The sequence below is a fragment of the Gymnoscopelus microlampas genome (genome assembly GCF_963454915.1).
Source record: "Gymnoscopelus microlampas genome assembly, chromosome: 7".
Lineage (NCBI taxonomy): Eukaryota > Metazoa > Chordata > Actinopteri > Myctophiformes > Myctophidae > Gymnoscopelus > Gymnoscopelus microlampas.
Genome location: NC_139944.1, coordinates 47,901,466 through 47,920,762, shown reverse-complemented (window position 1 = coordinate 47,920,762; position 19,297 = coordinate 47,901,466). Strand labels below are relative to the sequence as shown.

The 19,297-nt window shown below is 40.9% G+C and overlaps 1 protein-coding gene across 2 annotated transcripts in view; it reads left to right on the top strand.

Annotated features, from left to right (window-relative positions):
- grm2a (glutamate receptor, metabotropic 2a) overlaps positions 1-19,297 on the top strand; it is a gene marked incomplete at its 3' end in the record, with an annotated part of 51,553 nt that overhangs the window by 30,461 nt on the left and 1,795 nt on the right. For both annotated transcript variants that reach the window (XM_084063442.1, XM_084063441.1), the window contains exons 3-7: positions 27-522; positions 6,160-6,464; positions 8,052-8,252; positions 9,171-9,410; positions 10,573-10,899. In XM_084063442.1, the coding sequence (XP_083919568.1) occupies positions 27-522; positions 6,160-6,464; positions 8,052-8,252; positions 9,171-9,410; positions 10,573-10,899 (1,569 nt within the window). The remainder of the gene's footprint in view (positions 1-26; positions 523-6,159; positions 6,465-8,051; positions 8,253-9,170; positions 9,411-10,572; positions 10,900-19,297) is intronic.

Here is a 19,297-nt window from a genome sequence, read left to right as displayed (position 1 = left end):
TACTTTTTTCCACCACTGCGTTCAAGGTGGTCATCCTCTTCACGCGCAGCGAGGACGCCCGCGAGCTGCTGGTGGCGGCCAACCGCATGAACGTCTCCTTCACCTGGGTGGCCAGCGACGGCTGGGGGGCGCAGGAGAGCGTGGTGCGGGGCAGCGAGGCCGTGGCGGACGGCGCCTTCACCATCGAGCTGGCCTCGTACCCGCTGCCCCACTTCAACGACTACTTCACCGGCCTGCACCCGTACAACAACACGCGGAACCCCTGGTTCCGGGAGTTCTGGGAGAACCAGTTCCAGTGCAGCCTCCACGAGCTGGGCTGCGGCAAGCACTCGCTGCGGGAGGTGCCGTTCGAGCCCGAGTCCAAGATCATGTTCGTGGTGAACGCCGTGTACGCCATGGCCACGGCCCTGCACAACATGAGACAGGCCCTGTGTCCCAACTCCACCAAGGTCTGCGAGGCTCTGAAGCCGGGCAACGGCCGGAAGTTTTACAGGGACTACATTCTCAAGGTCAAGTTTGATGGTGAGTAAAAAACGTTGCTGATATATTACAATGCATTTTTTTTTTACCAGAGGCAAAGTGACTGTTCTGATAGCAGCTTCTTTTATTTATGATGTGTTTTTCCACGTCTGTTCCCTTTAACCCATTAAGACCGGGGAACGCATCTGTGTCATTTTAGATTTGAACCACTTTAACCATTATTTTATACTTTGGGCTATTCAAAGATAGTAGATATACAAGCTCATCTAGCTTGTAGATCTGCTATTTTTTTTAAATCCTGAAAATTTGAATATGTATTGAATATATATATATATATATATATATATATATATATATATATATATATATATATATATATATATATATATATATATTTTTTTTTTTTTTAAAGCAAACATTTGTAACTCAAATCTTTGCTTCTGGGGGTCCCTGGAACTAAATATTTTGAGATGGTGGTCCACGCGGACCACCAACAGTTACAAATGTTTGCTTAAAAAATATATATATATACACACAATTTTGGGGGTCCTTGACATGAAAAAGTTTGAGAACCACTGATATTATAGCAACATAAAGTGTCTCAGAAAACTGTTAGGATTTAGAAGACATTTGTAGAATCCCCAGAAGCAAAGATTTGAGTTACAAATGTTGTCTTTAAAAAAATATATATATGCACATTTTCAAAAATAGCAGATCTGCAAGCTTGTATATCTGCTATTTTTGAATAGCCCAAAGAAATCTAAAAATGACACAGATGCGTTCCCCAGTCTTAACGGCTTAAATAAACCCCATGGTATGATATCTTGTAATCTGAGCCAAATGCCCCCTGCGTGCACACGCTGCCAGATTTGATTATATCAATTTAGATTCATTGTACCAATTCATTTAAATGTGGAAACAAGCGAAAGCGACTAGGATGTTTTTCACATCACAGTTGACGATAATAAGACCTAGTTATGATTCAATTTGCAAGAGATGAAACGACTGCTAGAGCCTTCACGCTCCGAGGCTCATTTTGTCACGCATCTCGACTCAAGTGTGAAAAATGATGAGGGTTCCTCCTCGACCTGAGCCGTTGTAGAGAAAGATTGAACAGGGCAACATCTTTAAAATAATGCTCATTGATGATGCTATTGCTTAATCCATTAAAGCGGGAACGCATCTGTGTAACCACTTGAACAACACAGTCTCACTCCCAAGAAGGCACATATTGCCTTTTGGTCAGAACCCCAGGAAGGCACTATGTGTCGCCCAGGGCCGCCCCCGACGACAATATGCGCCTTCCACTTGAACCGTTATTTTATACTTTTGGCTATATAGCAGATCTATATAGCAGATCTATATAGCAGATCTATATAGCAGATCTGCTATTTTTTGAAAAAATCGTGAACATTTGTGCAAATCTTTGAATGAATACATATTTTTAAAGTGGACATTTTTAACTCAAATCTTTGATTCTGGGGGTCCCTGGAACCAAATATTTTGAGATGGGGGTTCGCGGCCAAATACGTATAATTGTGGGTGGCCCATGACATGCAAAGTTTGAGAACCACTGATATAGCAACATACATTTTTTTTTTTAATGTTAGGATTTAGAAGGCATTTGTAGAAGCAAAGATTTGAGTTACACATGTTCGCTTTAAAAAATATAAATATTCAAAGACTTGCACACATTTTCATGATTTTTGAAAAAAATAGCAGATCTACAAGCTTGTAGATCTGCTATTTTTGAATAGCCAAAGTATAAGATAATGGTTAAAGTGGTTAAAATCTAAAATGACAGATGCTTTCCTGGTCTTAATGGGTTAAACCACAACAAATGATTCAAAACACTTACCATAACATTTATAAATATGTATCTTATGCATATGAATGAACACACTGTCGTGGATAATGTAGAGCTAGTGAATCAAAACTGCTGACTACTGCTTGTACTGTAACTGAGCTTATCGTTCTCTCATTGTTAGAATTCAAATATTGATAAAGCCATGAGGGTAAACCTGAGCTATAGTCATTGATATAACCCAGAGTACTGTACTACTAGCCTGGCATTGGCCAGGCTGATAACGTGGATTCACTCACTCTCACACGTTGATACCGTGGAGGAACGTGTGACTGAATCCGCGTTATCAACGTTTGAGTGAGTAAATCCACGTTATCAGTCTGGCCAATGCCAGGCTGCTGTGCTACTATCTGAAAAGATCAGATTGTATTACATGTCTAAAATGATCCAGTTTCCTCAGGGAGGCAGGACTTCTTTAGGTTCAAAGCACGTGAGTGGGTAAAAAAACATGCCAAATACGATCCTGTATTTATATTATAAATAAAGTTTAATCGCTGTCTATAATTAGAGAATAAAAATGTATGACTTGCTATACACAAACCAGGGACTGCTCTGCACTGAAATGTAAAGTTAGATCGGCAGCAACCTAATGAAATTAAGTAATTTATAATAATTAAATGCTACCTGTTTATTTCAGTCCCACGTTTCAAGGAACATTTTGGAACGTTTTAGATAACGTAAGCAGCAAGGGCGCCGATACTGTGGGTGCCTCGGGGCTAAAGCACCCAGGGGAAATGACGAGCACCCATCACAAACTCATCACACAAAAAGAAAAAGAAAAAAACTCTGACATCTTCACTTCATGGAGTCATTTTTTTGTACCAAATTAACCGAATTAACCGCATTAAAGTAACAAAACCCCCCCAAAAAGATAACAAACCCGGAAAATAAAAACATTTTCGCGCGCGTGTGCGTTGCGCACCCAAAAGCGCGGACATAAATCGCCGCCCCTGGTAAGCAGTTACTATTTGAACAACTTTCAAGTGTCTGAGCTGTGAAATTGTCATTCCAGAGTAAATTGCCACAACATGTGGTCAAAGAAACCAGAATTACCCTTTCTGGCTCCAATTATGTAGATTCACGATGTGCACCTGCGTCCCTCTCTCTCGCAGTCAGCGTTCAATCTGGAGACAAGAGGAGTAGATTGTCAGGAGAGGCATATGTCATACACACACACACATACCTTTCTTAGCGCTAGGAAGGAAACACAATCAATCCACACTGTCAAATTGAATCAGTGTAAAAAAACACTGAACAATAACGATTAAAAACCTTGTTTACAGTTTGTAGAAGAAAACACACAAAAAAACCACACCGGAGGAGTAGAAATAGTGGCACTGAAAAAAAATATATATATTGTGCTATTATAATCCACTATAACAGTGGTTTTCAACCTTTTTCATGCCAAGGACCCCTAAATTGATATACATTTGGCCACGCGACCCCATCTGGAAAATGTTTGGTGCCAGGGACCCACAGAAGCAAAGATTTGAGTAAAAATGTTCACTTTAGAAACATATTGTATTCAAAGACATGCGCACATTTTCAAGATTTAAAAAAATATAGCAGATCTACAAGCTCATAGCGCGGCACTCGGAGCCGCGCTATGAGCTTGTATATCTGCTATTTTTCTATCGCCAACGCTAAGTCGTTAAAGTGATTGTGACGCTGTTTTAACTAATTTCACTGGGGACCCCCTGGTACCCCCACAAGGACCACTGGTGGTCCCCGGACCACTGGTTGAAAACCACTGCTCTACACTAACGTGCTTTGCCTTCATCACAGCTGATAAAAGCTTTGTGCCGAAACGTGTTAACAGCCTGAAGCAGCGCATTACAAAATGTGAACCTGACCTAAAAGTTTGGATTTTTAATTTTGGAGTTTCTGCTATTTCCACTCATGTGGTTTTGTTGCTAATGGTGTTGTTGTTGTTTTTCTACATAGTATGCAGAGCACCCACAGCCTCGGAGGCAATCAGAGGAAGCGTGTCCTCGTTAAACATTTTGTCTTACATAATTGCACCATAAATCCATTTGTTTTGAGTTACAGTTGAATACAGTTTTGAGGTATTTGTACTTTACTTGAGTATTTCCAATTTCCAATACTTTTACGTCTACTCCACTACATCTCAGAGGCAAATATTGTACTTTTACTCCACTACAATTATTTGACAACTTTAGGTAGTTACTTTGTAGATTTTTATTATTATTGCAAAACATACATTAACCACTTCAGCCCTTTACAATTCAACCATTTGAAAATAGCCGATCTACAAGCTCACAATGCGTCGTGATGCGACGCATTGTGAGCTTGTAGATCTGCTATTTTCAAATGATTTGTACACATTTTGAACACTTGTGAAATGGGACATTCTGCATAAGGAGTACTTTCTACTTTTGGTACTTTAAGTACATTTTGATACCAATACTTTTGTACTTTTACTCAAGTCAATTTTTAGTTCCGAACTTTTAATTGCAACAGAGTATTTCTACATTGCAGTATTGATACTTTTACTTAAGTAAAAATATGTTAGTACTTTTTCCACCACTGATAGTTATGGATATGGACATAGTGGTTGACATTTACACACTGAAAGTTCTCTCACCGTATGACCAGAATAATAAAGCCACTCAAGATGACCCCATATATTCCTCCCTCTCTCTCCTTCCTTTTTTTAAAAAAACAATATATTTATTGTCATTTTCAAGTATATAACACAACAGTGTGGCATTTGTAGTAAATGTCTACAACAAATCAACAAACAAAAACAGAGCAAAAATACATCACATAGCAATCATACATATACATAACATCTGGCATCCAAAAACAAAAAATAAAAATATGTTACAAAAACATAAAAAAAAAACAACCAACAAACAAACAAAAATAATAAGATATGGTCATGAATTTTCCTCCCACAATACGAAGTAGCAGAACTATCTATTTACACAGGTCCCAAAGGATTACCTTCCATAAACTGAATGAACTGTCCCCAAATTTCTTGAAAGATGGCAGGTTTCTTTTTAATCGCAAAAGTGAGCTTCTCAAGTGCAAGACAATTTGATAATTCTCTATACCATTGTCTGATGTCTGGTTTATCTGGGTTTTTCCAAAAGAGCGCAATTGTATGTTTAGCCTGGAGAAGAGAATATATAATCATACTCTCTTTTTTACTGTTAATTTTGAGATTATCAGGAAATATGCCCAGAATGCACAGCTGTGGGCAAATAGGAATATTTTCTGAGACTATCTAGGATAATATACCAATTAGGCCTGTCAAAGAAAATCGATTCATGAATAAATCGCGATTCTTAATGCCACGATTTTAAAAATCGATTCAAAATATTAAAATCGATTTAAAAATATATATATATATTTTATTTTTTAATTTTTTTTATAAGTTAGTACCTTTTTCACTGGCACTTTGTCTGAAATCAATGTCAGAAAGACTGCCTGACATTATCTGGCTGCATTGAAGTGTATGATTCAACTTTTCATGGTTTATATTATATTAAAATGTTCTAGTATAATTAAAGCAAAGTGATTTGGGGTAGAAAATCATAATAAATCGCAGAATCGAATATCAATTAATCGCAGAATCGAAATTTTAATCGAATCGGCACCCTAAAAAATCGCAATAAATCGCAGAATCGAATCGAATATCAATTAATCGCAGAATCGCAATTTTAATCGAATCGGCACCCTAGGAATCGATTTTGAATCGAATCGTGAGGTAAGTGAATCGTGACACCCCTAATACCAATTACCTCTTTCCAAAACTTCACTCTCTCTCCTTCCTGTCCTCATGTCTTCAGCACCCTTTCGTCCAGTAGACACCGAGAACATGGTCAGCTTCGACGCGTTCGGGGACAGCCTGGGCCGCTACAACATCTTCCACTACCACAAGGAGGGCAAGCGCTACGTCTACCGCAAGGTGGGCTACTGGGCCCAGAACCTGACCCTCAGCACCCACCTCATCCCCTGGGGGGCCGGCCACGGCCACGCCGCCCCCACCTCCCAGTGCAGCGACCCCTGCAGGAAGAACGAGGTGAAGAGCATGCAGCCCGGGGACGTGTGCTGCTGGATCTGCATCCCCTGTCAGTCCTACCAGTACCTGCAGGTAAGAGATGGGACCATAATCGTTATTATCGTTTATCGCAGGGGGTGGTGCAACTTTGATGATGGAGAGGGCCACTATATCTCCACACTCACTCCAGAGGGCCACTATGCATATACTGTCGGGCCATTCTATGTCACACAGAAGTAGCGAAAATAGCAGATCTACAAGCTCAAAACGCGTCGCACTGCGACGCGTTTTGAGCTTGTAGATCTGCTATTTTTGCTATTTTTGAATTGTAGTCCTGATTTATTTTTTACTATTTTTAGCGGCGCTAGCCGCTCTATACTTAACTTTGTCCGTGTTCACCGTCAACGCTCTGATTGGTCAGACCCGTCAACGCTCTGATTGGTCAGACCCGTCAACGCTCTGATTGGTCAGACCCGTCAACAAAGTAATTGGTCAAGCTTCACATGACACGTGTGTTTATAAACACATATCGATGACAAAATGTATCAAAGGCGCCGCTACCTTCACACAGGGTGTGATTTTTTAATTGGAATCCTGAAAAGTATTTTTTGTTTTCATTTCAATTGCATTTAGTTATACTTATGTTAACTTTATGAACTTAAGTACACATACATTGGGCAAGACAATAGAATTTTAATACTAGTCATTAAGCTACTTATATAGTAATTAAAGCGGGTCATGTAACTCATGTTTGTAGTTGTAGCAGGCTGAAATCAATAATATATCAGTATTCAGATATTAACCTGCGGGGCCGCATTAAGTGAAGGTGGGGGACGCATGTGGCCCCCGGGCCGCCAGTTGCCCATGTATGGTTTATCGTGATAAAAAACGCTCATATAGAAACATCTGTTTTTCAGAATACTGTTGGGATTTAGGAGACATTTGTAGAATCAGCTTCAGGTCTTAATGGATTAAGCATTTTGATTATCGAGATAATATCGTAAATCGCAATTATTTTGGTCACAATAATCGTGACATGAATTTTTCATATTGTCCCATCCATCTACCTGCAGGACGAGTTCACCTGCGCCGATGCATGGGACGATAATCGTTATTATCGTTTATCGTGATAAAAAAAAGCTCACAATAATCGTATCGCAGATAGTGGTGGAAAAAGTAGGCTACTCAGATATTTTACTTAAGTAAAAGTAGCAATACCACAACATAAAAATACTCTGTTACAAGTAAAAGGCCTGTGTTCAAAATGTTACTTGAGTAAGAGTACAAAAGTATTGGCATCAAAATATGCTTAAAGTACCAAAAGTAAAAGCTGAAAATGCGTCCTTGTGAGCTGCATTATCCGGTAACCTTCTATAATTGGTAAAACGCACCTGTAAAGAACGTACTTGATACAGTCTTTTTTTCACTCTCTAAATCTCTTTGCCAAAAATAGCCGATCTACAATCTCAAAACGCACGTTCTGAGCTTGTAGATCTGCTATTTTTGGCAAATGTTCCACTCCGGACTATGGATGCTGGGGTTCAAGTGGTTAATAAAAGTTAACATTTTAAGAGTTTTAAGCACATTTTGATTATCGTGATAATATCGTAAATCGCAATTATGTTGGTCACAATAATCGTGACATGAAATGTTTCATATCGTCCCATCCCTACCCTGCAGGACGAGTTCACCTGCGCCGACTGCGTCTTCGGCCAGTGGCCCCTGGCCAACCTGACGGGCTGCTACGACCTGCCCGAGGAGTACATCCGCTTCGAGGACGCCTGGGCCATCGGGCCCGTCACCATCTCCTGCCTGGGCATGACGTGCACGCTCTTCATCGTCGGCCTCTTCCTCAAGCACAACGAGACGCCCGTGGTGAAGGTAACAAAACATCCCTAAATTCTTCTCTTGCAAGATTTAAAAAAGGACCTCAAATCATATGGCTCCATCTTAACACCAACTGGTCCTATAGTTAGACCCCTTCCCAGTGGTGGAAAGTAACTAAGTACATTTACTTAAGTACTGTACTTAAGTACAATTTTGAGGTATTTGCACTTTACTTCTACTCCACTACATCTCAGAGGCAAACATTGTACTTTTACTCCACTACAATTATTTGACAACTTTAGTTCCTATAGTTACTTTGCAGATATATATTATTACGTTATAAAACATACATTAACCACTTTAGCCCTATTTTATACCTAGGCTATTTGAAAATAGCCGATCTACAACGCGGTGCGACGCGTTGTGAGCTTGTAGATCTGCTATTTTCAAACATTTTAGTACTTTTACTTTTGGCACTTTAAGTACATTTAGCATTTAGCATAGCGTATCTCTACAATGCAGTATTGATACTTTTACTTAAGTAAGAAATGTGAGTACTCTTTCCACCACTGGATCCACGTTGGCTTTTATTAATGAATGACACTGTGTAGTGACTTGTTTTAACCCATTGAGACCTGAAGCCGATTCTCCTCCTAAATCTCAACAGTTTTCTGAAAAACGTATGTTTCTATATCAGTGGTGCTCAACCTTTTTCATGTCAAGGACCCCCAAAATTATATGTATTTGGCCGCGGACCCCCATCAAAATATTTTGTTCCAGGGACCCCCTAGAAGCAAAGATTTGAGTTAAAAATGTTCGCTTTAAAAATATATATATTCAAAGATTTGCACACATTTTCACGATTTTTCAAAAATAGCTCAAATTAGCTCAAGTCTAAAAATGACACAGTTCCAGGTCTTAATGACTTAAATTGCCAATAAAGTATTCTATCTATCTATCTATCTATCTAAGGCCAGCGGACGGGAGCTCTCCTACATCCTGCTGCTGGGCGTGCTGATGTGCTACGTCATGACGTTCGTCTACATCGCCAAGCCGTCGACGGCGGTGTGCACGCTGCGCCGGCTGGGCCTGGGCACCTCGTTCGCCGTGTGCTACTCGGCCCTGCTGACCAAGACCAACCGGATCGCGCGCATCTTCAGCGGCGTCAAGGACGGCGCGCAGCGGCCCCGCTTCATCAGCCCCGCCTCCCAGGTGCAGTGGTGGAAAAAGTACTCGCATGTTTTACTTTAAGTAAAAAAGTATCGATACTGGAATGTAGAAATACTCTGTTATACAAGTAAAAGGCCTGTATTAAAAAATGTTACTTGAGTAAAAGTGCAAAAGTTTTGGCATCAAAATATACTTTTGGTACTAAAGTACCAAAAGTAAAAGTATTAACATGTTTGAAAATAGCAGATCTACAAGCTCACAACGCGTCGCATCGCGACACGTTGTGAGCTTGTAGATCTGCTATTTTCAAATAGCCTAGGTATAAAATAGGGCTAAAGTGGTTAATGTATGTTTCATGATATCATAATTTATATCTGCAAAGTAACTAGTAACTAAAGTTATCAAATAATTGTAGTGGAGTAAAAGTACTATATTTGCCTCTGAGATGTAGTGGAGTAAAAGTAAAAGTACTGAAAACTGGAAATACTCCAGTAAAGTAAAAAATACGTAAAAAAATTATTTAAATGGCAAGACCACTTTGGTAGAGGTTTGGGTTGTGTAGTTACCTCGCCATGATGTAACTCCAAAGGTGGTCGAGAAATAAAAAATAATTGCTGCATTGATTAGAAATTGATAATTCAAAATATGCTCCCCATTGACTTACATCGTACAGTAAAACAGCTCTCAAAGTTGCTCTTTTAGCATGTAAATGAATGTAAACAAAGTCTATTCAGACAATATAGAACATCACCAAACCCAGTACTGTTTTTTTTTAAATAAAAATGTTAACTTACTGTTGATTTTGCTATTTTTATTAGAAAGAAAACCTGGACTGGGTTGGCGGATCCGGATCCGGATCTTCAAATAGTAAAATCATCAGGAAGTTAACATTTTTATAAAAAAAAATAAACAGTACTGGGTTTGGTGATGTTCTATATTGTCTGAATCAGCTTAGTTTGTGTTTGTTTATGGGCTAAAAGAGTGACTTTGAGAGCTGTTTCAGTGTACAATGTAAGTCAATGGGGAGCATATTTTTAATTATCAATTTATAATTAATGGAGCAACTATTTTTCATTTTTTGTCCACCTTTGGAGTTACATCATGGCAAGGTAACTACACAAACCAAACCTCTACCAAAGTGGTCTTGCCCTTTAAGTACAGTACTTGAGTAAATGTACTTAGTTACCTTACACCTACTGCCCAGGTGGCCATCTGCGGCGCTTTGATCTCCTGCCAGCTGGTGGTGGTGGTGGTGTGGCTGCTGGTGGAGACGCCGGGGGTCCGCAAGGAGGTGAGCCCCGAGCGGAGGGACGTGGTCACCCTGAAATGCAACAGCAAAGACTCCAGCATGCTCATGTCGCTCACCTACAACTGCGTGCTCATCATCCTCTGCACCGTCTACGCCTTCAAGACCCGCAAGTGCCCGGAGAACTTCAACGAGGCCAAGTTCATCGGCTTCACCATGTACACCACCTGCATCATCTGGCTGGCCTTCCAGCCCATCTTCTACGTCACGGCCAGCGACTACAGGGTAAGTCTATGAGGTTTACTGAGATGGGTTTTGATTAAATGAATGGCAAAGAAATTGGAGTCATTTCTTGACAGCACAGTGTTACGGTGTAGCAGGGACGTGCACAGATAGACTCTAGGTGGTGCTAGAGCACCTGCACTTTGCCCTCTTGACCAGAAGTGCCCTTTTGAAAAAAAGGGGGAAAAAAGTATTTTTTTTTTTCAGTTTACAGCAGGGGTCTTCAACAGGGGGTCCGGGACCCCTAGGGGGCCTGCCAAATCTTTATGCGATATGATTTTTCTTTTTACCATAACCACTCGAAACCTAGCATCCCTTTTCTGAGGAGAACTTTAGCCAAAAATAGCAGATCTACAAGCCCACAACGCCTCGCGCTGCGAGGCGTTGTGGGCTTGTAAATCGGCTATTTTTATAGGTATAGGTGTAGAGGGAAAAAATCACACCCAGTGTGAAGAGAGTGGTGCCTTTAACTGGTTGCATCCGCAACAATCAGCAACAATATGTTGACACGTGACAACATATTGTCACGTGAAGCTTGACCAATCAGCCGTGCTCAAACATACGGACGGACATACGGACACACGGACAAAGTCAAATGTAGGAGTGGTTGGCACCACTCAAAAAGAGCAGACCAAGTAAACAAAAAAAAGTATAATTTACTTGAGCACCTGCCCCTCAAAATGTCTGTGCACGCCACTGCGGTGTAGTGCCATCTGATTGCTAGTAGCCATCAGCATCATCAGGGCAAATCTGATGATGCATTGTGAAAAGGGGTATTATGTAAAGAGACACACTTTTGCATGAGACATCCTTCCATGTAGCAGCTGGGTCCATTTGGTTACATTTGTATCAGAGTTAAAGGGATAGTTCACCCTAAAACAATATTTTTTTCCTATCGATTAGTCATTAGTCAATTAGTCATAATTGGAGACTTGAATTCATGGATATCTTTTTTTCTTGTTTTTTTGTCACATTCCTAAGCCAATAACTTGATGACCAGCGGACCGGTAGGCAGCTGTTCCGGTAGGAGACACAAAGGAGACTCTTTGTGTCTCCTACCGGAACCGTTGCCGGTCATGAAATTATTAACAAAAGAATCGCCATGAAAGAAAAAAAGTCATTTTGGGGGTTAACTATCACTTTAAATGAACCATTACTTAAATGATGCCTTTATTCCATTAGTGTGTTATAAAAGATGAACTTTCAAAAGAACAAGAACAGAAAATATGAAAATAATTTCTTAAAGTGTCTAAGAGGCGTGAAGAAGAGGGGGATGTGAGGGGTCGTGGGGCGAGAGAGAGAGAGAGAGAAATCCCCTGACACGATGACCTCTAGAGAAACAGGGCGGACAGGGCAATTGCTGCATGATGTGAACTAAATGTACCGAATATACATGTCCCTGTGTGCATAACTGTGTGGAGTGGAGTGTGAAAGAGTCCCAGCTGTGTCCCCTGTCCTGGGACCACCACAGCGTGGCTCCGGGGGGGATCCTACACCTCCAGGCCCTGAGGTGATGGCCGGGGCAAACAGACAGCCAGTTACAGGGCAGAAATCAGATGGACACAAAACTTCACTTTGACATAATGAATAATTACTGAAGCAACTGAATTGGCTACAACGCCAAAACATTTTGGAGAGTTTCCACACAGACAGGAAGAGAGACCGTCTGGTTACTTAGTTGAACTTGTGCACTATGGTGTCATGAACCCAAAATAGCAGACGTTTGAAGTGTTTGCACTCAGTGGTTGGAAGAAGTACTCACTTTTTAAAAGAAAAAGTAAAAGTATCAATACCACACTGTAGAAATACTCTGTTAGGGCACAGCCACACCGCACTTTGATTCTACCTATGGGGCGGAATCTGCCAATGCTTTTTCCATGAAAATCGCGTGGTTTGATGGTCTTGCACATCTTTCTGCATGTCGCGCACACCTTGCGTTTATGCGTTCTATACGCCTTGTCTATTTGAAGAAGATAAATGCTGGAGACAGATGCTGCTTTTCCCCTTCTGTCCAATGGTGTGAGTCGAAGGTGTACCGTCCCAAGACTCAGGAGTTTGCAATTGAGCAACTGCGGGCGACGGGGAGGGTCCTGAAAGTGTGTGACAGGTGCGTCACTGGTTATTGGGACAGAATGCGCTGCAAGCTATTTTTCAGAATGCACTGGCTGCAAAAGAGTTTATCAGCGGGCAGCCATAGTTTGCCCTTACAAGTAAAAGTCCAGTATTACAAATGTACTTGAGTAAAAGTTCAAAAGTATTGGCATCAAAATATACTAACTCCATGGTAAATTTACCAAAAGTAAAAGTACTCATTGTGCAGAATGTCCCCAATGTCACAACGTTTCAATTTTGTTTTTAAATAGCCGATCTACCATCTCACAATGCGTCGCATCACGACGCGTTGTGAGCTTGTAGATCGGCTATTTTCAAATAGCCAGTATAAACTGTATATAGGGCTGAAGTGGTTAATGTATGTTTTGCAATAACAATCAAAATCTACAAAGTAACTAGTAACTAAAGCTTTCAAATAATTGTAGTGAAGTAAAAGTAGAATATTTGCCTCTGAGATGTAGTGGAGTAGAAGTAAAAGTATTGAAAATCGGAAATACTCCAGTAAAGTAAGAATACCCCAAAAGATTACTTCTGTACAGTATTTGAGTAAATGTATAGTTACTTTCTACCACTGGTTGCACCACAACACAATGTGTGTGCTTGTAGATCTGCAACTTCACCAAGAATAAATCAGGCACCACTTGTGTTCCCCTAGTTTTTTTTTACCCTTGTTCTTCAGATGCTGTTTTGTTGCAGCTTGACACGTTGCAGGTCTCCTGCCAAACAGCCAGATATGAATGTGACTGTGCATGGGTCTTTCATGAAATGTTAAAGCAAACTAAATAGGATCCACTGAGCCATGAATAACACATTTGATTGCGGTATGAAATATTGAGGATATCCTCCGTCCCCTGAGGGACGTAGGCTCTCCTCAGGATGATGCCAGGGCTGCAGCGTGGCCATCTCATCTCATCTCAACAGCAAACAGAGCTGATTAAACAGCCACCGCCACCGCTACAACATTCCCCGCCACCCCTTGTGAAAACAATGTTTGTTGGGTATAACACATATTTGGGGTTACAAATACCATCTGTAATCTTTACAACAGAAACCCATCATCAACATAATGAGTTTTTCTCTCTCAAAATACAAAAGAAAAGAAGGGAAAAAAAGCAACTTGATATCAGTGTTGATTTCGTCGACTAAAACTATGACAAAAACTACATAAAAACTAAGCTATGATGACTAAAACTGAGACTAAATATATTGATAATTTTGTCAACAAATAAAAACTAGACTAAAATGTTAGTGAGGGACTAGTGGAGAAGAGATCCAGTAGAACTAAAAGACAAGTCATTTTATGCGCTCGGGTGTTGCACTCTGAAAATAGCAGATCTACAAGCTCACGACGCGCTGTGAGCTCGTAGATCAGCTATTTTCAGCATGCAACCAAGTGTAAAATCAGCCATTACAACGCCATCAAGGCACCGCCAACATACATTTTAGTCGACTAAATCAACTGTAAATTTAGTTGACTATAATCGTATGATATCTAGTCGACTAAAACTAGACAAAAACTAAAACATTTCAGATGACTAAAATATGACTAAGACTAAATGGAATTTTATCCAAAAGGCTATCAACTAAAACTAAATTTACTGTCAAAATCAACACTGCTTAAATTGATATAGACTTGTCCATGTGATTTCGTGTCAGCAGAGCTACTTTGCAGCCTCCACCAGCAGCACCATGTTGTCTCATCTGTACGATGGTGTATCCCTGTTATGGCTTTGTCATCCTTTATTGAGCACAGCATCCTTCCAGTTGTCAGCGCTGTCATCCTCACACCTGCCTGGACAGTTGAATGAAGAAACGACTCGCGCCCTCGAAGCATGAAGCAACAACCAATAAGCAATCAAGCCATATAGCAGTGGCAGATATTGTCAACAACTTAAAGGGATAGTTCACCCCAAAAAATATTTTTTTTCTATTGATTAGTCACCCCAATCAATAGATTTTTTTCTTTTTTTCATCACATTCCTAAGCCAATAATTTGATGACCAGCGAACCGGTAGGCAGCAGTTCCGGTAGGAAACACAAAGCAGACTCTTTGTGTCTCCTACCAGAACCGCTGCCGGTCATCAAATTATTGGCTTAGGAATGCGACAAAAAACAAAAAAATATCCATGAATTCAAGTCTCCATGGGGTGACTAATCGAAGTCATTTTGGGGGTGAACTACTCCTTTAAATCATAGTGCGAGTTGAGTGAGATTGGGGATGCCAATGCCATACCGTCTTATTGGGATAAATTATTAAGAGCACAACGCTTGGTAAGTTGGGTTAATGGTGGGAGGAAACAAAGCAACAGTTTAACTCCTCGCCATGCCCTTATTAAAATTTCATAAAATCACTTACTGGTCTACAACAGCGAGTCCTGAAAACCCAAGGACTCCACATCTAAAGCACAAAGCTCTACAATAAACGTATAACACAAAGCACATAATTGACCATATTCACACCGTGGCCATTTTGCTCTTACAGTATGTCACACAATAAAAGGGAGGGTCTTGTATCCCCTGTGAAGTTCTCTTATAACGGCATTTTAACATGGAAGATATATCGTCAAACCTCAAATACAATAATGGCTGTACGACTCCATAGACCCAGGGGTCTTCAACAGGGGGTCCGCCGGGACCCCTAGGGGGTCCTCAGAGTTTCTACAGGGGGGCCACCAAATGTTGGTGTGATAGGATTTTTTTTTTTTTTACATTAACCACTTGAACCTTAGAATTCTTTTTCTGTGGGGAAAATAGCCGATCTACAAGCTCACAACACCTCGCGCTGCGAGGCGTTGTGAGCTTGTAGATCTGCTATTTTCCGCAATGAGGTTTGGTTTAGGGGAAAAAAGAGCATCTATGAAAAGGTTTAATCTGCAACACAATTTTATACAATATGTAGTGGGGGTCCTTCGCCTGAAAAAACGTTGAAGACCCCTGCCATAGACCATCTACGTACAACATAGAGTAGTGACAGGTAGAACCATGGTTCACAGCCTGTCCTACACAACCCTTTTCACGAGACATCTGGAGAAATCTTTCTGCAAAGGCAGATTTCTTGTCTTCTGCTCTTCCCAAGCAACATCTCGTGAATTATTAAAACCACTTAACGGCTCATTCTTATGCAGCACTGTGACCGTTCTCATCTTAGTTCTATGCAAAACCATTTCTGATTTAATCCATTCAATCCGGGAACGCATCTGTGTCATTTTAAGATTTCTTTGGCTATTCAAAAATAGCAGGTCTACAAGCTCATAGCGCGGCACCGAGTGCCGCGCTATGAGCTTGTAGATTTGGTACTTTTGAAAAATCGTGAATATTTGTGCAAATCTTTGAATATATACATTTTTAACTCAAATCTTTGCTTCTGGGGGTCCCTGAAACAAAATATTTTCAGATGGGGGATAACGACATTTGTAGAATCCTCCAGAAGCAAAGATTTGCACAAACTTTCAACATTTTCCCAAAAAATAGCAGATCTACAAGCTTGTAGCGCAGCGCTACAAACTTGTAGATCTGCTATTTTTTAATAGCCAAAGAAATCTAAAAGTGACACAGATGTGTCCCTGGTCTTAATGGGTTAAGAACAGAATGTGTGGCCCATGTGTGCATGGCGTTGCTGAGGCTACACAGGGGATACCCAACACTTTTTAAATCGATATCTTACCCTGTCTCTAGGTGCTACAGGTTATCATGTGTCCCGTGACGAAATGTCACGCTCCAGGTATTATTTCTTTCTTTTGAATCTCAGCCTCAACCCAGTGACTGACACATGGTGTGACAGGGCAGTGTGACAGGGTGTATGAAGGAATAGTAAAAAAAGTCCTCAAACCGGCAACGATAGAAAGGAAACGTGCACTCTCTCCCTGCGTCTCAGCTCTCACTGCCTCGGCTGTGGGTGGCAGGGGCGTCACGGCCATTCACTGTGTGTACGACGCGATACCCTCACTCAGAGTAATATTATTATTATTTTTCTTATAATAAATCGGTAAAATCAGGCAAAAATATGAATTAAATAACCTAACCCTAAAACCGAAATAAAGTAACCAATACACGAAAAAAACTAAAAAAAAATCGCCCAAAAAAACGCAACATTTTGAAAATACAAAATGTGTTTACATTTGACAGTTACAAACGTTTTTCACAATTTTTCAAAAATAGCAGATCTACAAGCTCATAGCGCGGCACTCGGTGCCGCGCTATGAGCTTGTATATCTGCTATTTTTGACTAGCCAAAGTGTAAAATAAGGGGTATCGTCCACCGAAAGTCCATCCCCCCCACCTTCTGAGAGCCTGTGACGTCCCTGGTGGGTGGGCACTATCCCATGAAGCGGTTGCCTGGTGGCGCAGTGGTAAAAAATGGTGCATTTATATAGCGTTTTTATCCAAAGCGCTTGACATAGATTGTGCATTACATTCACCCATTCACACACACATTCATACACCGATGGCGGAGGAAACCATGCAAGGCACCAACCTGCTCATCGGGAGCAATTAGGGGTTCAGCGTCTTGTACACGGACACTTTGACACTAACTCTGGGGGAGCCCGGGGATCGAACTGGGAATCTCGTGGTTCCCATCCGGCCGCTCTACCGGCCACTCTACCCCTGAGCCACTGCCGCCCCAGTGGCACAGGCACACAGATCCACACACAGACAGACAGACAGACAGACAGGGGCAAAAACGGGGGCCTATAGCCTGATAAACATTATCATGTGTCTTCTGCAGACCGGTCCGTCTCCAGGCGCTCGGTGGGCGTTTTGCAGAAACCAAAGAGTAGAAGCGCCAATCAGTGTCTGTCAATCACAGCAGGACCCCGAGCGCAGTGGTGTAAAGTAACTAAGTACATTTACTCAAGTACTGTACTTAAGTTTAAAAAAAAAACTTTACTGGAATATTTCCAATTTTCTGTACTTTTACCTTTACTCCACTACATCTCAGAGGCAAATATTATACTCTTACTCCACTACAAGTATTTGAACATTTGAGTTACTAGTTACTTTGTACATTTTGATTATTATTACAAAACATACATTAACCACTTCAGCCCTATATACATTTCGGCCATTTGAAAATAGCCGATCTACAAGCTCACAATGCGTTGCGATGCGACACATTGTGAGCTTGTAGATCTGCTATTTTCAAAAGATTTGTATACATTTGAAAACTTGTGAAATGGGACATTCTGCCTAATGAGTACTTTCTTCTTTTGTTTTGTACATTTTGATACCAATACTTTTGTACTTTTACTCAAGTAAATTTTGAATTCCGGACTTTTACTTGTAACAGAGTATTTCTACAGTGCATTATTGATACTTTTACTTAAGTAAAAAAATTGAATACTTTTCCCACCACTGCCTGAGCGCAGACGCCTATTAGAACCGGGACAGTTCTATAGCTCCGGCCTGGTAGAGATAGAGATAAAATTACAATAATAATCCCTGCATAAAACAATGTGTCCACACTGCCCCAACACTCAGTGCCAAACCTCATGCTAATGCCGTCATTAGCATTCAAAGGAATAGCAGAATAGCCTGCTGTGCTTTGCCAAAATGGGACGGTTAAGAAAAAATGCACCTGCCACCCATCATCATGCAATACTGGGTTATACACCTACTGCTGTTATCTGAGAAAAAGAGAAAACAAAGCGGGGGTGGATGTGAAAATAAAAGAGCAGACGTGGTGGCACACCACCATAGCAAGGTGTGTGGACGGATTCAATGAAAGACGAATTGACTGTCAGTCAAATAAACAGCTCATTTACAGCTCTCTTGGATGCTGCTTCAGGGCCACGCAAGCCTAGCTTTTACCTCCTGATCTTGCTTAATTTCTGTAAAAAAAGAAAAGAAAGAAAGAAAGAAAAAGGCGTTTTTCCCTCTAATGAGCTGTTGTTGTTGTTTGTTTACAGAGCTCTAAGTGTAAGCTTAGCTAAGTACTCATTGATGTTACATGCAAATGTAATGACAGCTGTGAATGCACGCTAAATGGAGAAAATAAATCAGGGGGTCTTCAACAAGGGGTCCGGGACCCCTTGGGGGTCCTCAGAGTTACTACAGGGGGGCCGCCAAATCTTTGTGTGATAGGAAAATCTTTTTTACATTAATCACTTGAACTCTAGGAGAACTTTAGCCAAAAATAGCAGATCTACAAGCTCACAACGCCTCGCGCTGCGAGGCGTTGTGAGCTTATAGATCGGCTATTTTTGGACATGTGCAAGGAAAAAAGAGCAGACAAAGTATTCATGGTTTAAGTGGTTAAATGTCTGAAAATACGCATCAACATGAATCCAGC